We start from the raw sequence: 20,477 nt of genomic DNA on the forward strand, positions 1-20,477 counted from the left end.
CTTTGGTTCTTTTATTAGGTTGTTTTGTTTTTTCTTCTCGTTGGACTTTATCTCAGGAGCTGACACGGTCAGCCACATACATCGGTCACAGTTGCAGTGGTATCTGTATCCATTAATCACTTGCATCACAATGCGCCGCTTAGCTTTCCTCCATTGTTTTTCTGCGGCCACCACAGGATCCTGCTTCATCTTACATGGGATCTCATTAGAGATGGGAGTAAAGATTAAACCACATCCTCTTTAGCACATTGCAGCAGTGGGCAGGAGGCATCCTCTTTCCTCATAGTGCTCATAAATAAGACTAAACAGGCGGATCCTGCAGTGGCACTAACCATTCTTGTTCGCCACATCAGTAAAGGCTTTATTCCTTCAGACAGGCTCGCAGATGCTTTGGACACGATTAGCTCAGGAATATAGATGCCGTTGAGAGACGTAGTATGAACCTCAGCAGGATGCGCCTCTGTGGTGGGAATTATATGAAGAATGCACTGGGAGGATTTTCAGGGTATATAATACTCACTGCACCACTTCAAACTTCTGCTTTTTCCCTTTTTCCCCCCTCTGTGTCATCTTATGTTTTTTCATGAGCTGGAATTTTTTTTCTTCTCTCTATCCGTCAAAATTGCTTATGATGTTAACTATGTGGCTGCGCTGATCAGGAAAGTGTGAGACTTCTCTGTGTGACACAGACTTGTGTGGGGTTGTCAGACAGAGTTCCTCCGAATAGGACTGAAACTCAGTTTCTTTTGTGTAGCAGCAGGAGAGATAAGCCAATTAAACGCTTTAGAGGTTTGAAACTTGTAGACCAGCTTCATAAATGATGAACGCAGTGAGAGCTAGCTCTGGTCTTTTACTGGTAGCTCCTCAGTAATTAGAACTTCCATTAATGATCACAAATTCTCGTTCCTTTGATGTGGTTCCTTAATCCAGACAGTGTCACATTCTTGCAGTGTATTCGGGGAGAAGACTCAAAGACACTAATCTGGTGCCAAATCTGAATTTAGCGCTGTGACGTTATGATGCTATAAAGAGATGCTTCTGTCTTTTAATTAAAAAGATTGAATGATTTTTTTTTTTTTTTTGGGCTTTCAATGAGCTTATCTCAGATTGTTAATGTTTTCTGTTTGCAGCCAAATTCTTCACAGGCTGTGAAATGCACGCACAGTAATCTTCCGCTTCAATCATCTGTTTAACTTTTCCCTGTTTAAGCTGGTGGTGAGAGGAAGCCTGCGGGACAAACCCACCGGTGTACACCGGTCCAGTCAGCGTCGCTCTACCTGCGCAGCTGCCGATTCCATTTAGGTCATTCATCCGTCTCACCTTCCTAACTGAATTGCATTTTAATCATGTATGCTTTTAGCCATCTGTGGCTTCAGTTTTCTCTGTTCTCTGCAGTTCACTCACTCTCACTATTCGGAGACACAGAGACAGGAGCCCTTTTGCTCAGAGACCGACCGCCTCATGGCTGGAGTAACCTTGGAATTCAGATAAATCTCTCCCTCTAATAGAGGTCACCGAGACGTTTCCCTCCTTCACGCTTCCAAGAGAATTTTTTTCTTTTTTTTTCAAACAAATGCTTTACAATTAGATTGTATTTGTCAAACATGAGACTGACCGACCTGCGAGATCTTTAAAGCAATCTGTCATATTTACCTCTGTCCCTAGTGGTGGGTAAAGATACGCCAGGTGTTTGTGTGTCAAGACCGCGTGTCCGCACTCATACTGCCTGATTGGTTGGTGACAAGAAAGACTAGCTAAGGTTAATTCTGGGGGGGAAAGGGATATATCACAGTGCTGTGGCACCCAATGCATTTCAAATGATGCGTCCTTGAGATGCAAGGTTACTGCGGAGTCCTTCCACAAAGAGGCAGCCTGTGTAAGTATAGGTATTATTGAGCGGCTCTTGTTGACTTGTGCGGAACGCGCTGTTACACAGGTCTTTCTGCCCTCTGACATTGTTGTTAAGGATGGATTTTCTAAAGCTCATTCCTTTGTGGGGATGCACTTTATTAAAAGTGCCGCATCTCTCATGTCCCTGTAAAAGCCTGCAGAGGAAGTTTTTAGGGAAAGCCCGGTTGATTTAGTTGTCAGACTGCTTCTTCAGCCACGTTAGATATTGCTGAGTGGCGGTGGCACAGTTATTACCGGTATCATCAGACTCAGACATTATTGCATCCTTATCGCTGACATACCTTCCTTAAAGTTAGTTCCCAGATTATATAATCGTACCTTTCAGGCACCGTTCATTTTTTGCATTCTTTCTTTACAGCACTGTTTCACCCTCATGATTTTTAAATTAGCGTGTCAAGCTACGCTCAGTATGGAAAAAAAAAAGTATGTGTTAAGCATTTAAAAATATATTTTACCTTGTAAATTAGGGCCTAGAAGAGTCTGTTATTCTCTCGAGCTCTTTTCAGCAAAACAGAAGAACTAATCCTCTGTTTCTCTTTCAGTTTTTGGTCTCCCATTCTGAATTGCAGACAAATCCTCGTACACCTTTCCCAGCTTTCATTTTATTGCCGCATGTTTGATTTTATGCAGAATTCAGACAGTCTGGTGCTGTCATTTCAGCCTATTTTTCATGTGCGCTGCTGCTGTTTCTTCTGGGGCCGATTCCGACTCTTCTTCTCTTGTAGGCTCCCGCCTGGCAGAGAGATCTCAGTTAGCCCCGTGTGAGAGCGAGATAGGGATTCATTTTATTTTACCCTGGGATCTGTGTCTTCAGGAAAAGCCTAGTCAAGTACAGGAAGAAGGTATTAAAAGAAATAGTTAAATAAATCTTAGATGTGCTCTCCCCCCTGTGTTTTTGCCTTCTTTAACTTTCAGTTCAATAATCAGCCTCACCGTTAGTCTCAGTTTGTGTGCCACAAAAAAAAAAAATAAAGAAAGAAAAGAAAAGAAAGAAACCCTCATTTTCTCCAGCGTGTGTTAAGGAATCATAAATTGGCTCTGTAGAAGTGGCAGGTCTCTCACAAAGTAACTAGTGCGGTGGTGTGATTTAGTGTTTGATTGGTGTTTTGGAGTAAAGCGGCTCTGTGTTCACCGCTCCTCCTCCTTTTGTGCGAAGCTCTAACACAGGAACACCAAAGATGACAGTGTTGTGTAAAACTAGCTTGGATTAACTCCAGATTTGCTTCCTTCCCATTGGCTCCGCTCTTTGTCTGCTGACTTCCATTAAGAGAGAGAAAAGTGTTACACTGCTGCCTTTCTGGAGAACAACAGTTCGGAGTCATTTTCCCACACAATAGATAATGCAGATCTTGTGTAAATCTTGGCTTTAACACGCAACCCAACACGAAGGAGGCGACAGTGGGCTTGTGTTTTTAGGTTCAGCAATGAAATAAAGAGCCTGGAGGCAAGCCAATTAACTGCAGCAATTAAGCGGCACTGCAAAGTTCAGCAGGAGGACGGCAATATCATTTACAGAGATATAACTATACTCAATCTATTCTGCTGGTTAAGTATCCCCAAGACAACTATTCCGGTGTTTCAGCCCCCAACACGTCTGTCAATTATTTAGTTTGATGTGGTTGATTATGTGCACCATTCTTCTTTTAATATGTAGGGGAGAGACTTTCCAACACAAGCAGTAAGTTCTGAAGTACAAGGCAGTGTGAGTATAGGGGGGCTGCGTTGAGCTTACCTGCTTTATCAGGGGAAATAATGTGAAATGAGCAATTCCCTTGTCATGTCTCATCTTTGAAACGGAGGGGATCGAGGAGTCTGACGAGTGCTTAAAATGAAAAATGTCAGTAGTTGAATCAAATGTCGATAAAGTGAGACTTCACATTATTCTGTGGCTAATGTCGTCTGATGAGTTTGAGAGGGTCCATTTAGTCAAGCGGTGTCCTCTGTTTAAATATCATTAAAAGGTCATCAAAGGATGACTCCAGACTGGAGGATGAAGCAGAGAGGGGCCTTAATACGGGATGAGCATCAGTCTGGGTGGATGTTTTCAGACAAGCGAGAAATAGCGGGAAACTCGATTTGAGCAGACTGATGGATCGTATCAATTCAGCTGACGTAAACAAGTTACTCTGGAAGCGGAGCAGCGAGAATCACAGTGCTTAAGACTGACGTGAGTGGAAAATACCCGCGCCATCTCTCCACTCCTCAGGTCGACATTTCTGCGTTTAATTTAGGGTCAGATTTGTTTGGTGAAACAGAAAAAAAAAGAAAGGAAAAAAAAAAAAAAAGCTCCTCTTATAGGTTGCATTTTAGTTCAATTCACCCTCATGTGATCCAAATGTGACTGAAGAGGAAAGATGTACACACTGAGATATTTGCAAATTTGCTTAAATGTTTGTAACTTAGTTGCATGGACGCAACTCGATCATGTTCGAACCAGTAAACCATCTGCTGGGAGAGGACAGTGCACTCCACTACACAGCTGTCACTAAATACAAAACATGCTTGCAAGAATTTATAGGCAGACTGAAAAAGTATTTAGCAAGTTTTTGACATTTATTGCTCTTATTAATCATGAAACTACAGTATCTCAAAATATTCTAATATGTCAGATTTTAAGATCCGATATCTTTCTGGGGCTTTTTTTTTTTTTTGAACTCAGGCCATTATTATAATTAGAATAATTAAAAAAAATACAAAACATTTTAAAGTTTTTAGTGTGTGTCATCAGAGTAGAAATAACTGACAAAACCATTACATTTTCAATAATGTTACACTTTCTTCAACAAGCGCCGGTACCTAGTAGCACAAATGTCTTCCCTCAAATGTTATTGCTCTCCTACTCTGTATTTAATTCCCTCACAATTACCAAAGCGAAACTAAATTTGTCCATCATCCAACTCGTTTTATTGCTGAAGCGTTTTTCTGCTGCTGTTTTTTTTTGTTGGTTTTTTTTTTTTAAGGTTTTGCTCTCTCTTCCTTGCTGAGATCTTCGCCGTTTGAGCTCATTTAAGCTGTTTTGCATGCACACCATGTTTCAGACCTAAACAGTGATTTTCAATTATGTTCAGAAGTACGAGCTGTGACAGTGAATTCAAAAGCCTCAAAAACACTGTCACTGGAATTAAATTCAAAATGGGCCCATAATTCTCAAATATGACAGCATTTCTCAGTTTCACATTCAATTTGTTTTCCTTGAACAAACTTCGATTAAATATAGTGTTTTAAAAAATTATATTAATTTTCTATTCCACTTTCCACAGTGTCTCAACTTTTAACTTTTTCCTTTTTTTCCCAGGGATTTGCAGTCTGAGTTCTCGGGAATTTTTGACGTGTGCTTTGGCTCAATGTCAGAAGAGTCAGCCTCTTTTCAGCTCCGCTATCTTGACTGACTGCATGACATTTGCATTCAAAATTTGATATTTTCAGGAATGTATTGTTCCCTCTCCCCGTGCGGAGCTTCCTTAGCCTCTGGTTGCCTCAAACCCCAAAAGACAATATTTCCCTCCCCAAGCTGAACAGTTCACAATGAGCCTTTTTCATCTGACGCCGCCGCTGAACACACCTTCGGCTGATGGCTCAGGTTTTACCCATTTATTCGCCGCTATCGGTGCAATTCCACAAAACGCAACTCCATTACCTACAGAAAAAAAGATATGATTTTGCTCATTTGCTAAAAGTATTTACAGATGAAACCAAGCAGCCTCTACCAGGTGGAATATGGAGCTCTATCAAATCAGAAAACAATAAATACAGAAAGGGAAAACACTTTGTTGCTGACGATTTACTGCCACTCCTCTGTTGTTGAGGTGGCTATATGTACTTTTTCTGAAGGACTTTTTTACTTTTTACTTTTACTCCTTTCAGTTAAGCGACACTTTTTGTACTTCCCGTTCCTGACATTCTTCACGCTCGAGTCACAGTAAAAGGATCAAAGCTTTAACAATCGCCAAGTTCTCGAACAACAACTTCAACAATGTAACATTGTTGAAATTGATAGTGTTTCAAATAACCTCAGTGGATCTTAATATTCTGGTACAATGATACAAGTTGAACTTGCGTGTCTGCACTGACAAATAATTGATTGCAATAAAGAGTACAATAAAAAGGGAAGTAAAAGGCAGATTTTATTTAAACAAGTACAATCGAAACTTCAGTCGAAGTTTTGATTTATTTATCTTTTTAAACTCAAGTGTTCTTAACTTCTATAGAAATAAGGAATGGAAGTACTTTTGGCAACTCGTCTGTGTTCGCCTAACCTTTCTGTAACCTTCCTTTTCTTTTTTGGTGCAGTTTTGTTTTTCCGTTCTTCCAAGTATTTATCAACGTCCACAGCTCCCTTCAGCTCTAACGTTCCTTTTTTTGAACATGAACATGCAAAAAACACAAAGCCCTGCTTTTACAGTCAGCTTTTTTTTCAAGTGAAATTAACAAAATGTGAAATTTTCCCAACTGTCATGTAAGAAAACAAGAACACGAACAAAAAAGATAGCTTGTTTTGACCTTTCTGCTTTAGAATTTACAAGCTCTCAAAGTCTTTTTTTTTTCTTTTCTTATGCCTATAAATGGAGGCAACAACTTAAACAGTCTAAGATGTATTCAGCGTATTTTCTGGAAGACTGAACTAATTGTTTTGCAGTTTTTTTGTATCTTCTGATCTGAGATGAGAGTGAGTTTTGCTGCCACAAAAAAAAAAGAGATTCTTTTTGAGGTGCGGAGCAGTTTTTAATCTTCATTTGAAATATGAACAGAAAAGTAACCCTCTCAAAGTAAAGACCTCCCATTATGATCAAACCGTTACAACTGCCCATATTAATGTTGAAACAGGTATGATTATTTATGAGATCATCTCTCATTGAGGAAGGATTGGCCTGTCTCTGTTAAAGCTTTCATCATGCATTGCAGCAGACTGGACTGTGATATCCTCATTTAGATATTTAGCCATTCAAGCTCTTCATTTCAAACCAGCACTTCCTTTGTTGTGCGTATTAAAGTAAAAAGAACAATGCACAGCTACAGTTTACATTGTATTTTTTTTAAAGACTAGTTCATAATCCAGACTGTGGAATTGTTGTTTCTTGTACATTACAGAGTCAATCTCTCCTAATTATATTGATTAAATGAGCTTTGAGTCCACAGGATGTCTAAACAGTACAAGATATGCACCATTTTTTGATAAATTTCTTTTAATTACCACACAAAGTCCTCAATAAGCTAAAAGTGAGAAGTTTCTGCAGCCTGACTGCAGTTGCTGCTCCGGGGAGACGAGCCGCTGTCACATAATAAACGGAGGCCGTCTGCATCCAGGGCTCCCTTCACACACAACCGCAACACTCACACCGCTGTGATCAAATAGACGCTGGTGGGAATGGATCCTCTTGAGTGCCCGTTAAGTGCATTTTGCTAAGGAAGTAAGAGAAGTTAAAATACATTTAGTGTTAAAAAAGACAATGCACTCTTCCTTAATGCAATGTGCTGCACTTAAGCCATATGGACTGCAATTCTGAGAGTATATACGTACCTTGACTTAGCTATCAGGGCCAAGACCCTTATTTTCTGACTGCTATTTTCTGCAAAGGAAGAGCAGTGATATGTAAAGAGGAAGTCGATTCCGAAACCACACTTCAGTAGCCGAGGATCTCCAATTTAATGCTGTCCTGACTCTTCGGTCTGAAGAAGCTCCAGCCATGTTATTTTGGATATCGTAAAGAAAACTGTCTGGCAGCCCGACGGGTACCTGGCTGAGGTTAGTGGACTGTGAAGGCCCTGGGAAGCACGCTCGTCTTTACCATACCGACAGGACTGATCACCAGTCGGGGCGAAGCTGTAGTAACGCAAGGCTGATAAATACAGGAATGCGACGGGGTAAAGCCATAATATGCAACCGCTGGCTGGCAGAGCTCTGCAGTGACACTGGACCTGCTGACAAACGGTCTAATCTCACCCGCAAAATGATGGCGCCTCCTTAAAGTTGGCACACATGCACAGGCTGCTGAGTGTCATCTGAAATACCTCCCTCTGCATACCAATTTGCATGTTGCATTTTGTTCCATAAACAAGGTTTAGTAAACACGCTCTGGTCTGGTTTGTTTATTTATGGATTCTCCTCTGCAGGCTTCAGTCACCTGCACTGATAGTAGCCTTGTTTATAGTAAAGCCCTTGAGCAATGAGATGTCTTTAAAAATGAGTTTATGTGGTTATAAACATTCAGATGTGTCATTAATTGCAGGATAATTCGAGCTTCTGTGTGTGGATGTGTGTCTCTTTGTGTTTGACTGCTGAGTTTAAAGTCACGGGAGATTCTCTTCTCCCAAAATGTGGCTGAAATATAAGAGAGAGAATGAATAATTGAATGGATTATTTATTTTTTTTCCCTTAGTTTATGGTTCCCAAGAGAACACAGACACTTTATTCTGTTGTGACAACCGCGGTGCATTTGAGATTAAAACAGTGGGAAAAGATCGAAACAAATCATCTAATGAACCCTGCTCCCATGATGCACCCCTGCATCGTGCCTTTCGAGCCGGTGCCGCCGGTCGGTCTGTCTCACTCATGCTAATAGGCTGAGTCTTTCGTGTTGAAAACAATTATTAAGTAACTCTTCAATCATTAGAAAGTTGTTCTCTGCGTCTAACTTTGGTGGCATTGACTTTCCCTTTCCCTTGGTGTCAACTTCATAAGAAATACAAATTTGCGCTTTGCACAGCCCACCTACAGCTTCATTTTCTTGTAATTTCTCCGAGCTCCCTTCTTAGCATTGGGGGCTGAGCAGATGCAGGTAGATGTATATTTATGAGGGGGCTGTGTATTTCAGGGAGAAGCAGTGTTGTGAAAGGTGACCTTGTTAGATAAAAGGAGGGCTCGGAAGCCAAATGATGAAAGAGAATGGGATCATCCTGGGCTCATTAATGTGGATTTGAAGGTCAGGTAATTATAACAATAGACATGTGGGCTGGCTTTGGCATCTGGTATTGTTGCTTTGTTATGATGGTGACAAGCCTGCAGAGGAAAAGGATTAATCACTGTGACACCAGCCTGTTGTCACATTGATACATTCAGACATCACAGCACTGGTGCGGTACTTCTTGAAAGAAGCTGCAAAAACAACATAATTTCAACCACAGCGATATATGACATGTTCTGTTGAGGGTATGAATACATTTACCAAGCAACCAGCAAGCTTCGCTAATATCGTAATGAGAATTCCAAGGTAAAACTCAACCTAAAGTGCAATTTACTTTCTTGTTATCAGAGCGATTCTGAACTGTTGTCTTATTTTTGACACCAAGGCTCCACTGCTGCTTCCCACAAAAACAAATCCGCACAGCTGAACCCGACTCCGTAACACACAAACAAAGCACTGTATGCAGGAGCGCAGGTAAACAAGGCACCACACATCTCTGCTTCTCCTGCATTTTTGTGCTCCGTGATATTTTTTTTTTTTCTTTTAAATAGCTGGAACTGAAAATACGACAAATGTTCAACCTGTCATGAAACTAAGTGGATTTTTTTTTTGTTTGTTCTGAATGTTGAAGTGGCACTAATACTCTTGAGAAATGAGTACCAATTTCAATACCCGCACCAAGTCACTTCAACATAATAACCTAATGAATTTCAAACATAGACGGCGTGAAGGTCCCTCCGAATGGTTGCAAAGCAGAAATTCTCCATCATTTAATCCAAGACGGTGAACAAGAACAAGGATTTCCATCTGGCTGAATGTGATGGAGTGACACTGCGGCTAAATGTCTGCCGTTTTATTAAGAGCTTTCTCATTTTCTTTTTTTCTAACTGCATAGACACAACGTGTGGATTTTTTAAGCCATTTATTTTTCTTGTCAGAGCTTCTCAACTGAACTTATCACAGAGATGCAGATGTTCCAAAAGATACTTGAGTTGAGGCAAGAACAGATGATCATGTATTAGAAAAAAAAAAGAAGAAAATTACATGTTCAGTAGGCTGAATGGGCGACAGATAGTTGCTAAGAACAGAAGATGCTATAAGGGCTACTAAATGGGCAGCAGGGAGTTCCCAGTGGTCTTTGTGGCAGCGAGAATCTGTGAGAGGCATCAAGGTTTGCAATGTGAAGCGAAGTCTCACACTCCCACCTCGCTTTCAGACGTGTCTCATAATATGTTCACAGTCGCTGTCAAGTTCAAACGTGCTAGGTTGTAAATTAACGCAGCTGTAAAAGTATTTTCAATAATGTCTTCGCTGGAGTTTTCACATATGCATCGACAGCCATGGATTAAACATTAATCGAGTGCCGCTGCGCGGCAGAATTTCCTCCTTCCTGATCTAAACATGCTATGGTTTTTATCCCTGTAACATGTTTAATTGCATTAGTTCAGCAAAGCTAAGCACGCATGTGTTCCAGAGAGTCATTACATATTTCAAACTTGAAGTGTTGAGCTTAAAAAGCACACATAGTCCAGAAAAACAACATGATAAGCTGACTCTTCCTGCCAAATATATATGTATGGGGTAGAAAAAAAAAATGTTTTCAACAATGCGCAGACATTTGGAATAGTAAACACCCACCAGTTAAACTTTATGTCTTTAAAGCCAAACCCTGATTCACCATTCAATACTCTTTATTTGTTATTGTTTTTAAACCGTTGCCACAGCTCTTCGGGTCATAGAGCTCGAGAAATTTCTCAACCTCCGCAGCCAGTTCCTCCTCATCCATTGTGAGAAGGCGACAGTGAAAGGAAAAGGAGAGGAAGGGACTGTCAGAAAGCGTAGGAGAAGAGGAACTGCTGCGGGAGTTGCAAAGTTCAAACTAGTTTTCTGTGGTTAAAAAAAAAAAAAAAAAAAATCCACTTTTTCAATGTGGAGCAATACCAGAAAACTGTACAGGGGTGTGAAGCGTTGCAGATCTGAAGATAGTGGGGTGTTGAACATAGAAAACATAAAGTGCCCCGTTTAGCTATAACGTAATCCACTGAATGGTTAGAATTCAGAAATTCAGAGGAGTCAACTTTGAAACATGCGTTTCTACTTCCTCTTTCCATGCTGATGAGCAACCATTGCATGATTTTTCCCTTGAACTGCGGCACAGTTGTCTTTATTGGTGTCACTGTTTTCGCTTCTTCTTTCCTTGTGGGTCTGTCTGAGTTCATCACAGTAAATCTTACACGGAATCGAACCTCAGCACCTCCTCTCACTTTCTGTATGTATAGACATTTCAGAGGCAGCCTGCGGTGCACGCACTTTCGGGTGTGCTTGAGTTTATTGGTGTAACTTCCATGCCTCTGAGAGTCGTCATTATCCACCTGTGAGAAAAACGCGCTTCACGGCAATCAGGCGGACGCCACATAACACCGGCGCGTCGATAGCAAATATAGCTGTTAGTATTGTGCTGCCCTCAAAATAAGGTATGGTCAGGAGCACAGCCGACTTGAGGCAAAGAGAAAGGATGTTATCGGCCAGATGAAAGCATGGCCTCAGTTACCGTTGCCTTGTTTAACTTGTTTCAAGGTGCTGTCTGCTGGATGCTCTTCACAATGCGCACATAAGCGACTGACTCAGAACTCAAGTACAGTTTGTTCAGTAAACAGAAGGTTTTGTCGTGACATTACCAGGAGCTGAAGTTGTTTGTTGCTTCCAGCAGTTTGCAAGTTTTGTTTTTTTTTTTTGCGAGTTTATTAAATACCTGCAGCAAGATGTTCCGCTCCGAAGCAGGAACATTTAGACAGTAGGCAGAGTTAATGGCATTATTGACTAATTCCCAAGGACAGGATGAGTCAGGATCTGACAGGATTATGAGATTGTGAACTTCTCCTTCATTTCAGACAGATGAGCAGTCACACGTTTGTTTGATGCACAGCGACTGTCCTCACTGACCTCCACCTGTCACTTTTACACCACATGACAATCGAATGTCAAAGCAGCAACTTTGATTTTTTTTTTTTTTTTCAGTTTTGCTTATGAGGCATTAATTAGTTGTCAAGTCCAGACCTACGATGAAGTGTGGGAAATAAAATCTAACATTTCACATAATGAGGCTGAGAGAGAGAGAACGTAATTTCACAGTTTTAAATGGAAATTCAGATGTCATTCTACTTTGTTTACTTGAGTTAATACTCGAAATTGGGTACAATTAGAAAAAATGACTTTGAGTTCATGTCCAGGACTTTTTTTCCACAAATATCAGAAGTGGACCTTGTAATGCACTCATGACATGGATTTGAGATTTCACTTAATGGAAAATATCACAATTAACAAAGAAATGAAACACAAATATATTTTAAAAACATTTTTTTTTTCAGTGTAATGCAAAAACATTTAAACTCCTTTTACGATTGTTCATTGCATGGGCCCCAAATGCAACGAAACAAATTCTTTTTGTGTGCAGAAATCTTTCTTTTAGATCAAAACTAGCAGCTAAATCAAAGTGTGACAATCCAAATCAATCACGAGTTGCAGTGGTAGTGTTGTAATGGCACAAAACAAGGCGGCTGTGAGAGTCCAGCTGGCCCAAACCACACACACTGTAGATATTAAAGCTGAATACAGCAATTGTGAGCTTTGCTGATTCTGCCAAATGCACCATTTCCTTTGTTCGCTGCAGTCTTGAAGGTTTATGTTTCACATTTTTTTAAATATTTTTTGCGTTCTTTATTTACCTTTATAGCCCGATTCTTCTGTAATCAGTGTCTGTAGCATGTAGTACATCAGTGAGCACGTTGTCATATCATTACTCATATATTGTGACACTTGCCACTTGTGTTTTGAATGAGCAGTTTGCCTCAGCCACAGTTGCATTGTTTTGACTCGGGTGCTTTGTTTCCTTCCGCATGAAGCCGGTCTGTGTGTGTGTGTGTGTGTGTGTATGTGTGTGAGCGCGCTGCTGGGATCGTGCCACCCCTGCCACGAGTTTGTCTGGCTCAGCCCGTCTCCTCAGGGACCACTAGAAACTATAAAGAACAAAAATGCCAACCAGCGTTATCAGGCGAGGCAGCGTGTGTGGTGTAGCATGCATTTTTAATATGCCACAAATAAGAAATACCACTGTTGCCTTACTTCTCACATCCCACAACTGGTGGCTCATTCAAGTTTTATTTCTATTTGTGTGAGTTTCAGTAGCTACTAAAAGCAAAACAGCCTCCATCATTAAAGGTTAGAATTGCTTCGATTTTATGCTGAGGCCCACAGACAGGAGACAGCTTGCTTTAGATACCGAATCCTGCCGTGCATATTTCCAGCTGTGCACGATTGTATGTCTCTAAATGTGCATGAATGCATAAGCATCCCTGCATGCGATGGTGTATTTATGAACTCAGAGCATTAGTGTGTTTTATGTGTGAAGGAATGGTGTTTGGAAAGGGTGTTTATGTGCAGAAATGCATTATTTTTTCCATGGCGTTAGCTCCGCTGATTCGGCAGACTTTGTAGTTCAATTCAGAGCTGACATGTTGGACATCAGAGGAACCAGCGGCGATCGTCAATGTGTCAAAGTCTCTGGATGATTAACTTGCCTCTGTTGTCTTTTCCCCTTTCTCTTCGGTGTAAATTAACAGCTGTCAGACTACGCTGTAAATATAATTTCTAATTAAAACAGAATAATAGAAGAGAAGAAACGATTTGACTTGTGATGAGAATAAGCGGCTCTGCTGGCCTAGTTTGTGCCTTTATTTGGGGGGAAAAAAAAAAATCACAATTTTTTTTTTCATCTGGGCCAGATAACCTGCACTTCAAAAAACAGCAGGCGGTGATAAGAAGCAGCACTCTGTGACAACAGAACTCGGTAATAAAACCGTCCATTTGACTGTTAATTCCTGCCGTCTTCTAAGATTTGCAGGCACTGACAGGCTTCGCATTACAAAGTGGTGTGAAAAATTGCACCAGTGTTATTTTATTTTATTTTTTTGGGACTCAGCAACAGAGCAGACAACCTGAGCCATAAAACTTCTTTTTTTTTTTTTTTTTTTTTTTTTTGTTGGTTTCAGTATCCCCCACCTTTTATCCCAAAGTCACAGCAGAGCACACTATTAACCTCTGAGCTTGCTGGGAAGCATGTTATAGTCAGCTCAGGATGAGGCGAGTGTGCTTTTGACGGAGCACCTTTAAAGGGTTCAGCTGAGGTGGCAGAGACCAGGAGGCAGACGGTGGATCTGTTTACTGCCTTGAGGTTTTGTGGTTATGCACCAGCACTTCCCATTTAACTGCATGATCTAGGGCTCTGCTGACGACACCCAGCGCGCAGCCCCCCATCCCATGGCTCAGCGCCCTCGGAGAACACACAGGACTCGCACACTGGAGTGCACACAGGCCACTTTTATGAAAGCTCTGCAAACAAGTTGACACACTGAGGCCAGAGGGTGGTTTCACCATTCTTCTGCAGGGCTTGTGTCTGTGCAGGCGCCTTGATGCAGTGCCACAATTCATAAATTGCCTGTCACACTCGGGCTCTGTTATCAATATATTTCTCCCTGTGAAAATACACAGCGGCGACACCGCTGCGTTCTCATTGGCCGAGCGGTATATGAGGTTTCTGTGGTGGGGTTACGAGGTCAGAGGGCACACAGGAAGTGGGTGTTCCCCCACTGACAGTTCAGGCATGTGTTTGATGGGCCAGACTAATGGTGCAGACCAGCGGCTCTTAATGTCCCACCATCTCCTCGCAGTCTGGGGAGCCGTTCCACTCAGATTTATGGCCCATGTTGTGGTTACTGGTAGGATGATACTCCAGCTCCCCTGACAAACTCCCAGTGTTAGCTGGCTCCTTGGCTTTTTACGGTTTCTTCTCATTAACTGGGTCATTACAAACCATCAAGGCCTCTGCCGCTTCGAGGAATCGAGCTGAAAACTGGCAACACAGCTGTGTTTTGACTAGTTTTGGAAAGGTGGTAGCTTCACAAAACTTGAAAAAAAAAAAAAAAAAAAAGTCAAAATCTAGATGGTTTCAGGGATGCTTAGAAAAAGAGGATGCCAATGTGAAAACCCCATGTCAGAGGTAGGCAGACTCTTCACGTGTTTCCACTGTAGAAGTAACAGATAATGACTTTCTGATAATAAAAATTGTTGGCTCTTTACGACTTCCCCAAAGGCAGAAATGTGTTGATCCTTCACGAGAAAGCCAGACTGAGCCCCTGGCAGGCAAAACAGCAAGGAGAGCTAGTTTATAATTAATACACACACCATAAAATATGCATCATGGATTGGATGTGGCCAAATATGGATTTCTGTTTTGATTTTACACTCAGGATAATTGAAGCACTTCTCAAGCATGTCACGGTTTTGGCGTCAAATATTCCTGGACTGCCCTCCGTCCTGCTGCGGGTTACCTTTCTCTACCACCTGTTTTGTATTTGTGTCGCGCTTGGAAATGCATCGCTAAGACAAGTCCACATCCATTGTGGTATTTTTATGCCTCCCCTGATATGCATGTGGGCCGAGCTCACTGACTGGAGGTTGCAGATATTCCGTGTGCATAAGCAGCACATTGTTCTAAAAGATAAACGGCCAAAACATGTTTCACGACGTTCAGATCATTAAAGGAGAGGACCGTGGTGGGATAAGAGGGGAAATGAAAAGGCATAAAACAGCATTTTTTTTTTCCCCCCTCCTTCCACCTTTCTGGACCCGCCATATTTATCAAAGCCAACGCTGAAGATGCAAACACTCCTCAACTCCCAGTGGGCTATTGCCATAAACACACCCAGTCACACGTGGTTAGAAAACATCTAACATCTCCACCCCCAGCCCCTGCGCCTGTTCACGACGACCACCACTCCGACACACACAAACGCACACAGACAGACAACACACGAACACGCAGGAGAGAGTTGTGTCAGACTGATTAGAAACCACATCTCCCATCTCTGATTAGGTGTGGAGTAAATGAAGCGCCCCCCTCAGGCATGCATTTCCATAATGTCAGGTAATTAAACCCCAGTGTTTTAATAGCTCAGGAATAGGAAGACTCCCCAGGAGACTAGACAATGATGATAGACTGCAGAAAACTAGCATACTATTAGCTTGCTTTGAACTGGCAGTCAAACTATTACTTTCATTGTGCTGATCAAAGACAAAATGACACCAAGCCGAATAAATTTACATTTCAGGAGAACGCATAGGTATTGTTGAGTATTTTTTTTCTTTTAAAACGGCATATTTTCAATTATTTCTCGGTAATCGATGGAACTTCTAATGAAAATGAATTAAAAACTGAACACATGTATCCATGTATTCACATTGGAGCAGAAGATTAACCAGGCAAGTTATAAAAGAGGCTGTTTGGGAAATCGTGCGCATTCGAATTGTGTGCTCAGTGTTGATAGCTGACAGATTCCAGAGCTGAACAAAGGCTGCGAGAGCACGAGTGTCTTTTTCATCACAGAAAAACCTGGAGAGGTGCTATTGTAAACATGACAGTGGATTGTCAGTACACCACTGTTTGAGTTGCCTTTTTTTGTTTGTGTACATTGCACTCCTACTGTAAGTGCACGTGCACACTCACCACAACACACACGCACGCACACGTACACACTCCAAAACAACACAAAAGCCTTTTGATGAAACAAATTCTGCAGCAGGAGAGTTTTCTTTGTCGTGCCCCACTCATATGTTTGGTGCCCAAATGAAAACAACGCAGAGCCATGATGGTTCAGCAGAAGTGTCTGGAAACAGATTCAGGGGAAGCTTTATACGTGTAATAAGTCCTAAAAATAAACAAATGCACTTGACTTTGCCAAGATCACTTGTTCATTTTCTCCCATCCGGTGTTGTGATGGTGCTCACTGCTAATGATAGGCAACGCCGTGGCCGGAACTGAGGATCATTAAAAGCATGTTGTGGTGTATGATTCCAGCGCTGCCCGCTGTATGAACTACACTTCAAACACACAGGTTGCCGACTTTCACCGACATGCAAATTAACAGATGTACCTTAAATCCCCTGTAATTTCTCAACAGCTGTCTGAAACTGACATGGCAAAATGAAAATAGGCTCATTTTTAATGAAGCACTCTCCGCAGAAACCATTCTGACACTCGCCTTCGTTTGAACCAGTGAACTACTGTTAATGTTGAGCATGCAGTCACTCAGGAGCGACTCGGCGCCTGGTCATCGACTGAGCGCTTCTGAGCTAAACTGTCTTAAATCCGACAGCACAAATCAGCCGGCTTGGCTTTGCTTTGATGCTTTTTTTTTTTTTTCATAGATCTTCTCTTTGTCACATGTGGAAACCCGTCGCATCGCTACGTATGATCACAAGCCTCGTGTGGAATAGTTCTCCTCAGCCAGAATCTAACAATTTGTGTCACAGTCAGACCTCACAAAGTCACAGCGGAAACAGGATTTTTGCTGTCATACAGTTGGAGATGCAGCACTATAAATCTTCAGTCCGGTGTTGATTGATTTTAATGAAGCACATCTTTTATTGAGCGTAACCACTGTCATGTTGCCAACGGGGGGGGAAAAGGAGCCAAGGACTGTATATTGAAATTAGTTACTGATTGAATCGAGCATTTGTTGCCAACTCACTAATTTAATATTCAGTGGAAAAAGAAGAAAAAAAAAACACACTGCCTCACACATACAGATCTTTTTTTTTTTTTTTTTTTTTACTGTTGGAAATAAGTAAACTATTCCTGCCCCTCATAATCTTTGGATGACTGTGGTGTTGTTGGAATCTGCCATCAAAATGCTAAACCTTGTTTTACAAAAGACAGTTAGTTGAATGTGCGATCACAGGTTTATCTGGAAAAATCTTCTTAATATTGGTGGTTTTATTGGATCTCTTATGTGATATTGATGCCTCATTGAAGTGTATCTGGAAATTATAGTGGATATTAGTGTATCTGAAGTGTGGAAGCATCAGTTGGGATTTCAGTTTGGAGAGTGGATAGAAATGTGTCCTGAAAGCTGCAACATCACTCGAGAAAACTTTTATCTGACACGGCTGAGGTTGTTTTTTTTTTGTTTTTTTTAATAGGAGCACCCTAGTGAGAGGGTAAACTTATTCATATCGGTGTTTCCATGATGCAACTCGGAACTGTGAAGTTTCCACTTATTAAAGCTCCACTTTTCAGTTGGGAGCATTCTATAATCTCTATGATGAAATGTTCCGCTTTCCGAGTGGGACATTTCCTGTTTGACAGCGCTAAGATGCGAATTTGTCTGAAATGTTTATATTTACGATGCATTTTTCTTTCAAAATGTTACTTTATGAAAGGATTCATAATTTCTGATGATGTTTGAGTTGCACTGACACACATTTTCTCTTTTCTTCCAGCAAACTCCAGTCTTCTGGGCGGAGGAGGAGGTAAGCAATGATTTTGTTTTCCATCATGCCTTCTGACTGATTGTTCTCATGGCGTGCGAACACTATCAAAGTTGCACTTATGAGTTCTGGCACGCAGCCCGTCTGCAGGATTTCCTCGAGTTCACGGCAGACTTTAGCGTCTGTTTCGTTTCCAGTGCTGGTGTGAAGCACGGCTGAGCGTACCGCCACAACGTTCCAGCGCAGCGTACGGCAACCCTGCGCTGCGGCGCGCCGAGAGTCGGCCATTACTTTAGGGCCCTGCTGAAGAACATCACCATCAAAGCAGTGGAGGAAATCTGAGGCGGCCGACGGTAGCGTGGGAGTAATGGGTGGAGGGCTCCGGCGGAAAGCTATTGCCCAACCCCGCTCTTCTTCCTGGAATGTGACTTCTGTGGTGATGTGATTGAAATAATCAGTTTCCACTGCAGACTGATGAGATCGGGGTATAGGGCCCCCAGTTACATGTGGAATGTTAATTTATTATTTTCCTTTTTCTGAAGGGAGTTTTTTAATGATATGTGGCAATGATATGACAGTGAAAGGAGGTCACTGCTTCAGCCTTATCTGCGTATCCATCTGTGTTGGCTGTCACTTCCAATGTCTCATGACAGCCTTCAGTTGTGCATCCCCGCAAGCTCAGCAGACTTTAGCAAGTCCACCTAATGTAAATTTATAATGTATTCCGTTTTTTTTTCAGCAGTGTTGGTGTGTATTGTGTGTTGAAGGTCTCTTGTGTTGATTTAAATGAACACCTTCCCTGACATTTGCACAGTGGCTGGTTGTTAGATTGTGTGTGTGTGCGCCTATGACTTGTGTTTTTTTTTTTTTCCGGTAATCACTGAATTGGGCTGCTGTAGATTCTATTGCTTGTGAATTACCATTTCACAGCGTTTGTTGTTGTTTTATTTGCCAGCCCTCCTCCAAAACACGAAATTTCGGGGAATTGGTTTCACAAAAAAAAAAAAAAACATCACATTCGGATGGAATTGTTGCACATTGCAAAAGTCTTCTCCTCTACATCGCATTATGTATTTATAAGTGTTTTCTTCTTGGCAAGTGTGAGCCAGTGGAGGCAAAAGATGTGCATAAAGAACGCATCAGGGCGCAGTGAGGCACTCGCTCGGTGCCGCTGATGTCCATTAAAGTGTGTATAGTATTGACGAAACAGCCCTCACATCTAATCATGCAGCTCGGAGTGACCCTTATCTCATCTGATACATCTTTAAGGCCGCACACTCGCAGCCTGGAATCACAATGCGTCCGTATCATGGAGAGGCTCTCAAAGCTCAACCATTTGAAGAATTCCTGTGATTGAGATCAGAGGTCGCAAACATGCGTCTTCATAACCAAGCCAGGCCCTGTAAAGCAGATCCCGCCATCCTCCTGATTGGTGTCCGCCTCCACTGCCGTCGACTTCTCTGTATTGATTTGCCATGTATCAAGAAACACAAGAAGCAATCTTCTCTGCCATTATAGTTTCATTGTTATTTTGCGACTAAGCACCGTCTCGCAGTTCTCCAAATCTCGGCCTTGTTGTTTCATCTTATTTCTTGAACTAACATCAGTGTTCGACCACTTAAAAAAGCCGAGTTTCAACAAAAGCTCCAGCAAAAAAATGAATTTGGGGCGTCAAAACTCAATGGTGAGATATTATGTGTCAATTAATGTCATACTTTGCGAGAAAACATTTCAGTTGATTGTGACCTGCAGCTGTGCTTATTAACTCCAGAGGAATTCTAATTGTAGCGAGTGCCGTCTTTTTGAGAGCAGAACCTCTTTTCATTGTTAATTGACTTCCAGCGATGCTATTCCTGCCAAGTTACTGGCACCAAAATACAAGGTCAATTAACTCCAAAATGCTAAGAATTGCATCCCTCATGTGGGTAATGACCACGACAACTCAAATGCCAAGTGTATTAATTGATGATTTCCTACCTGTGATTCTGGTCATGTGTGTTTTTTTTTCGTTTTTGTTGTTATAATAAAAAGGAATGATAACTGGAGTAAGAATATCAAACATTTGAAAATGTCATCTGTCTCTCCAAACACAACAAAGTTCTACACCAGTGGGGTTTAAAGTGTGGGAGGAAACCCCCACTCACATTGAAACTTTCCTCTCTTACACTTGGCACACTTTGTCTCATGAAAAGTAATAATTTTTGATTTAATGACACATTTTGTCATGTTTTCCAAATGATGAAACATTATTATTAATGGTGATAAAAAGCCTTGTTCTTTTGCTGCTACTTATTTAGATGCTTTCAGTTTGAAATGTCAGAGTCGCTCACGTATTATCTG

General features: G+C 41.5%; 1 protein-coding gene across 3 annotated transcripts in view; it reads left to right on the top strand.

The window, feature by feature from the left end:
* The window catches only part of macrod2 (mono-ADP ribosylhydrolase 2), a 410,420-nt gene that overhangs the window by 108,268 nt on the left and 281,675 nt on the right, over positions 1-20,477 (top strand). For all 3 annotated transcript variants that reach the window (XM_030105906.1, XM_030105907.1, XM_030105908.1), the window contains exon 4: positions 18,150-18,179. In XM_030105906.1, the coding sequence (XP_029961766.1) occupies positions 18,150-18,179 (30 nt within the window). The remainder of the gene's footprint in view (positions 1-18,149; positions 18,180-20,477) is intronic.

The sequence above is a fragment of the Salarias fasciatus genome, chromosome 13 (assembly GCF_902148845.1).
Source record: "Salarias fasciatus chromosome 13, fSalaFa1.1, whole genome shotgun sequence".
Classification (NCBI taxonomy): Eukaryota; Metazoa; Chordata; class Actinopteri; order Blenniiformes; family Blenniidae; genus Salarias; species Salarias fasciatus.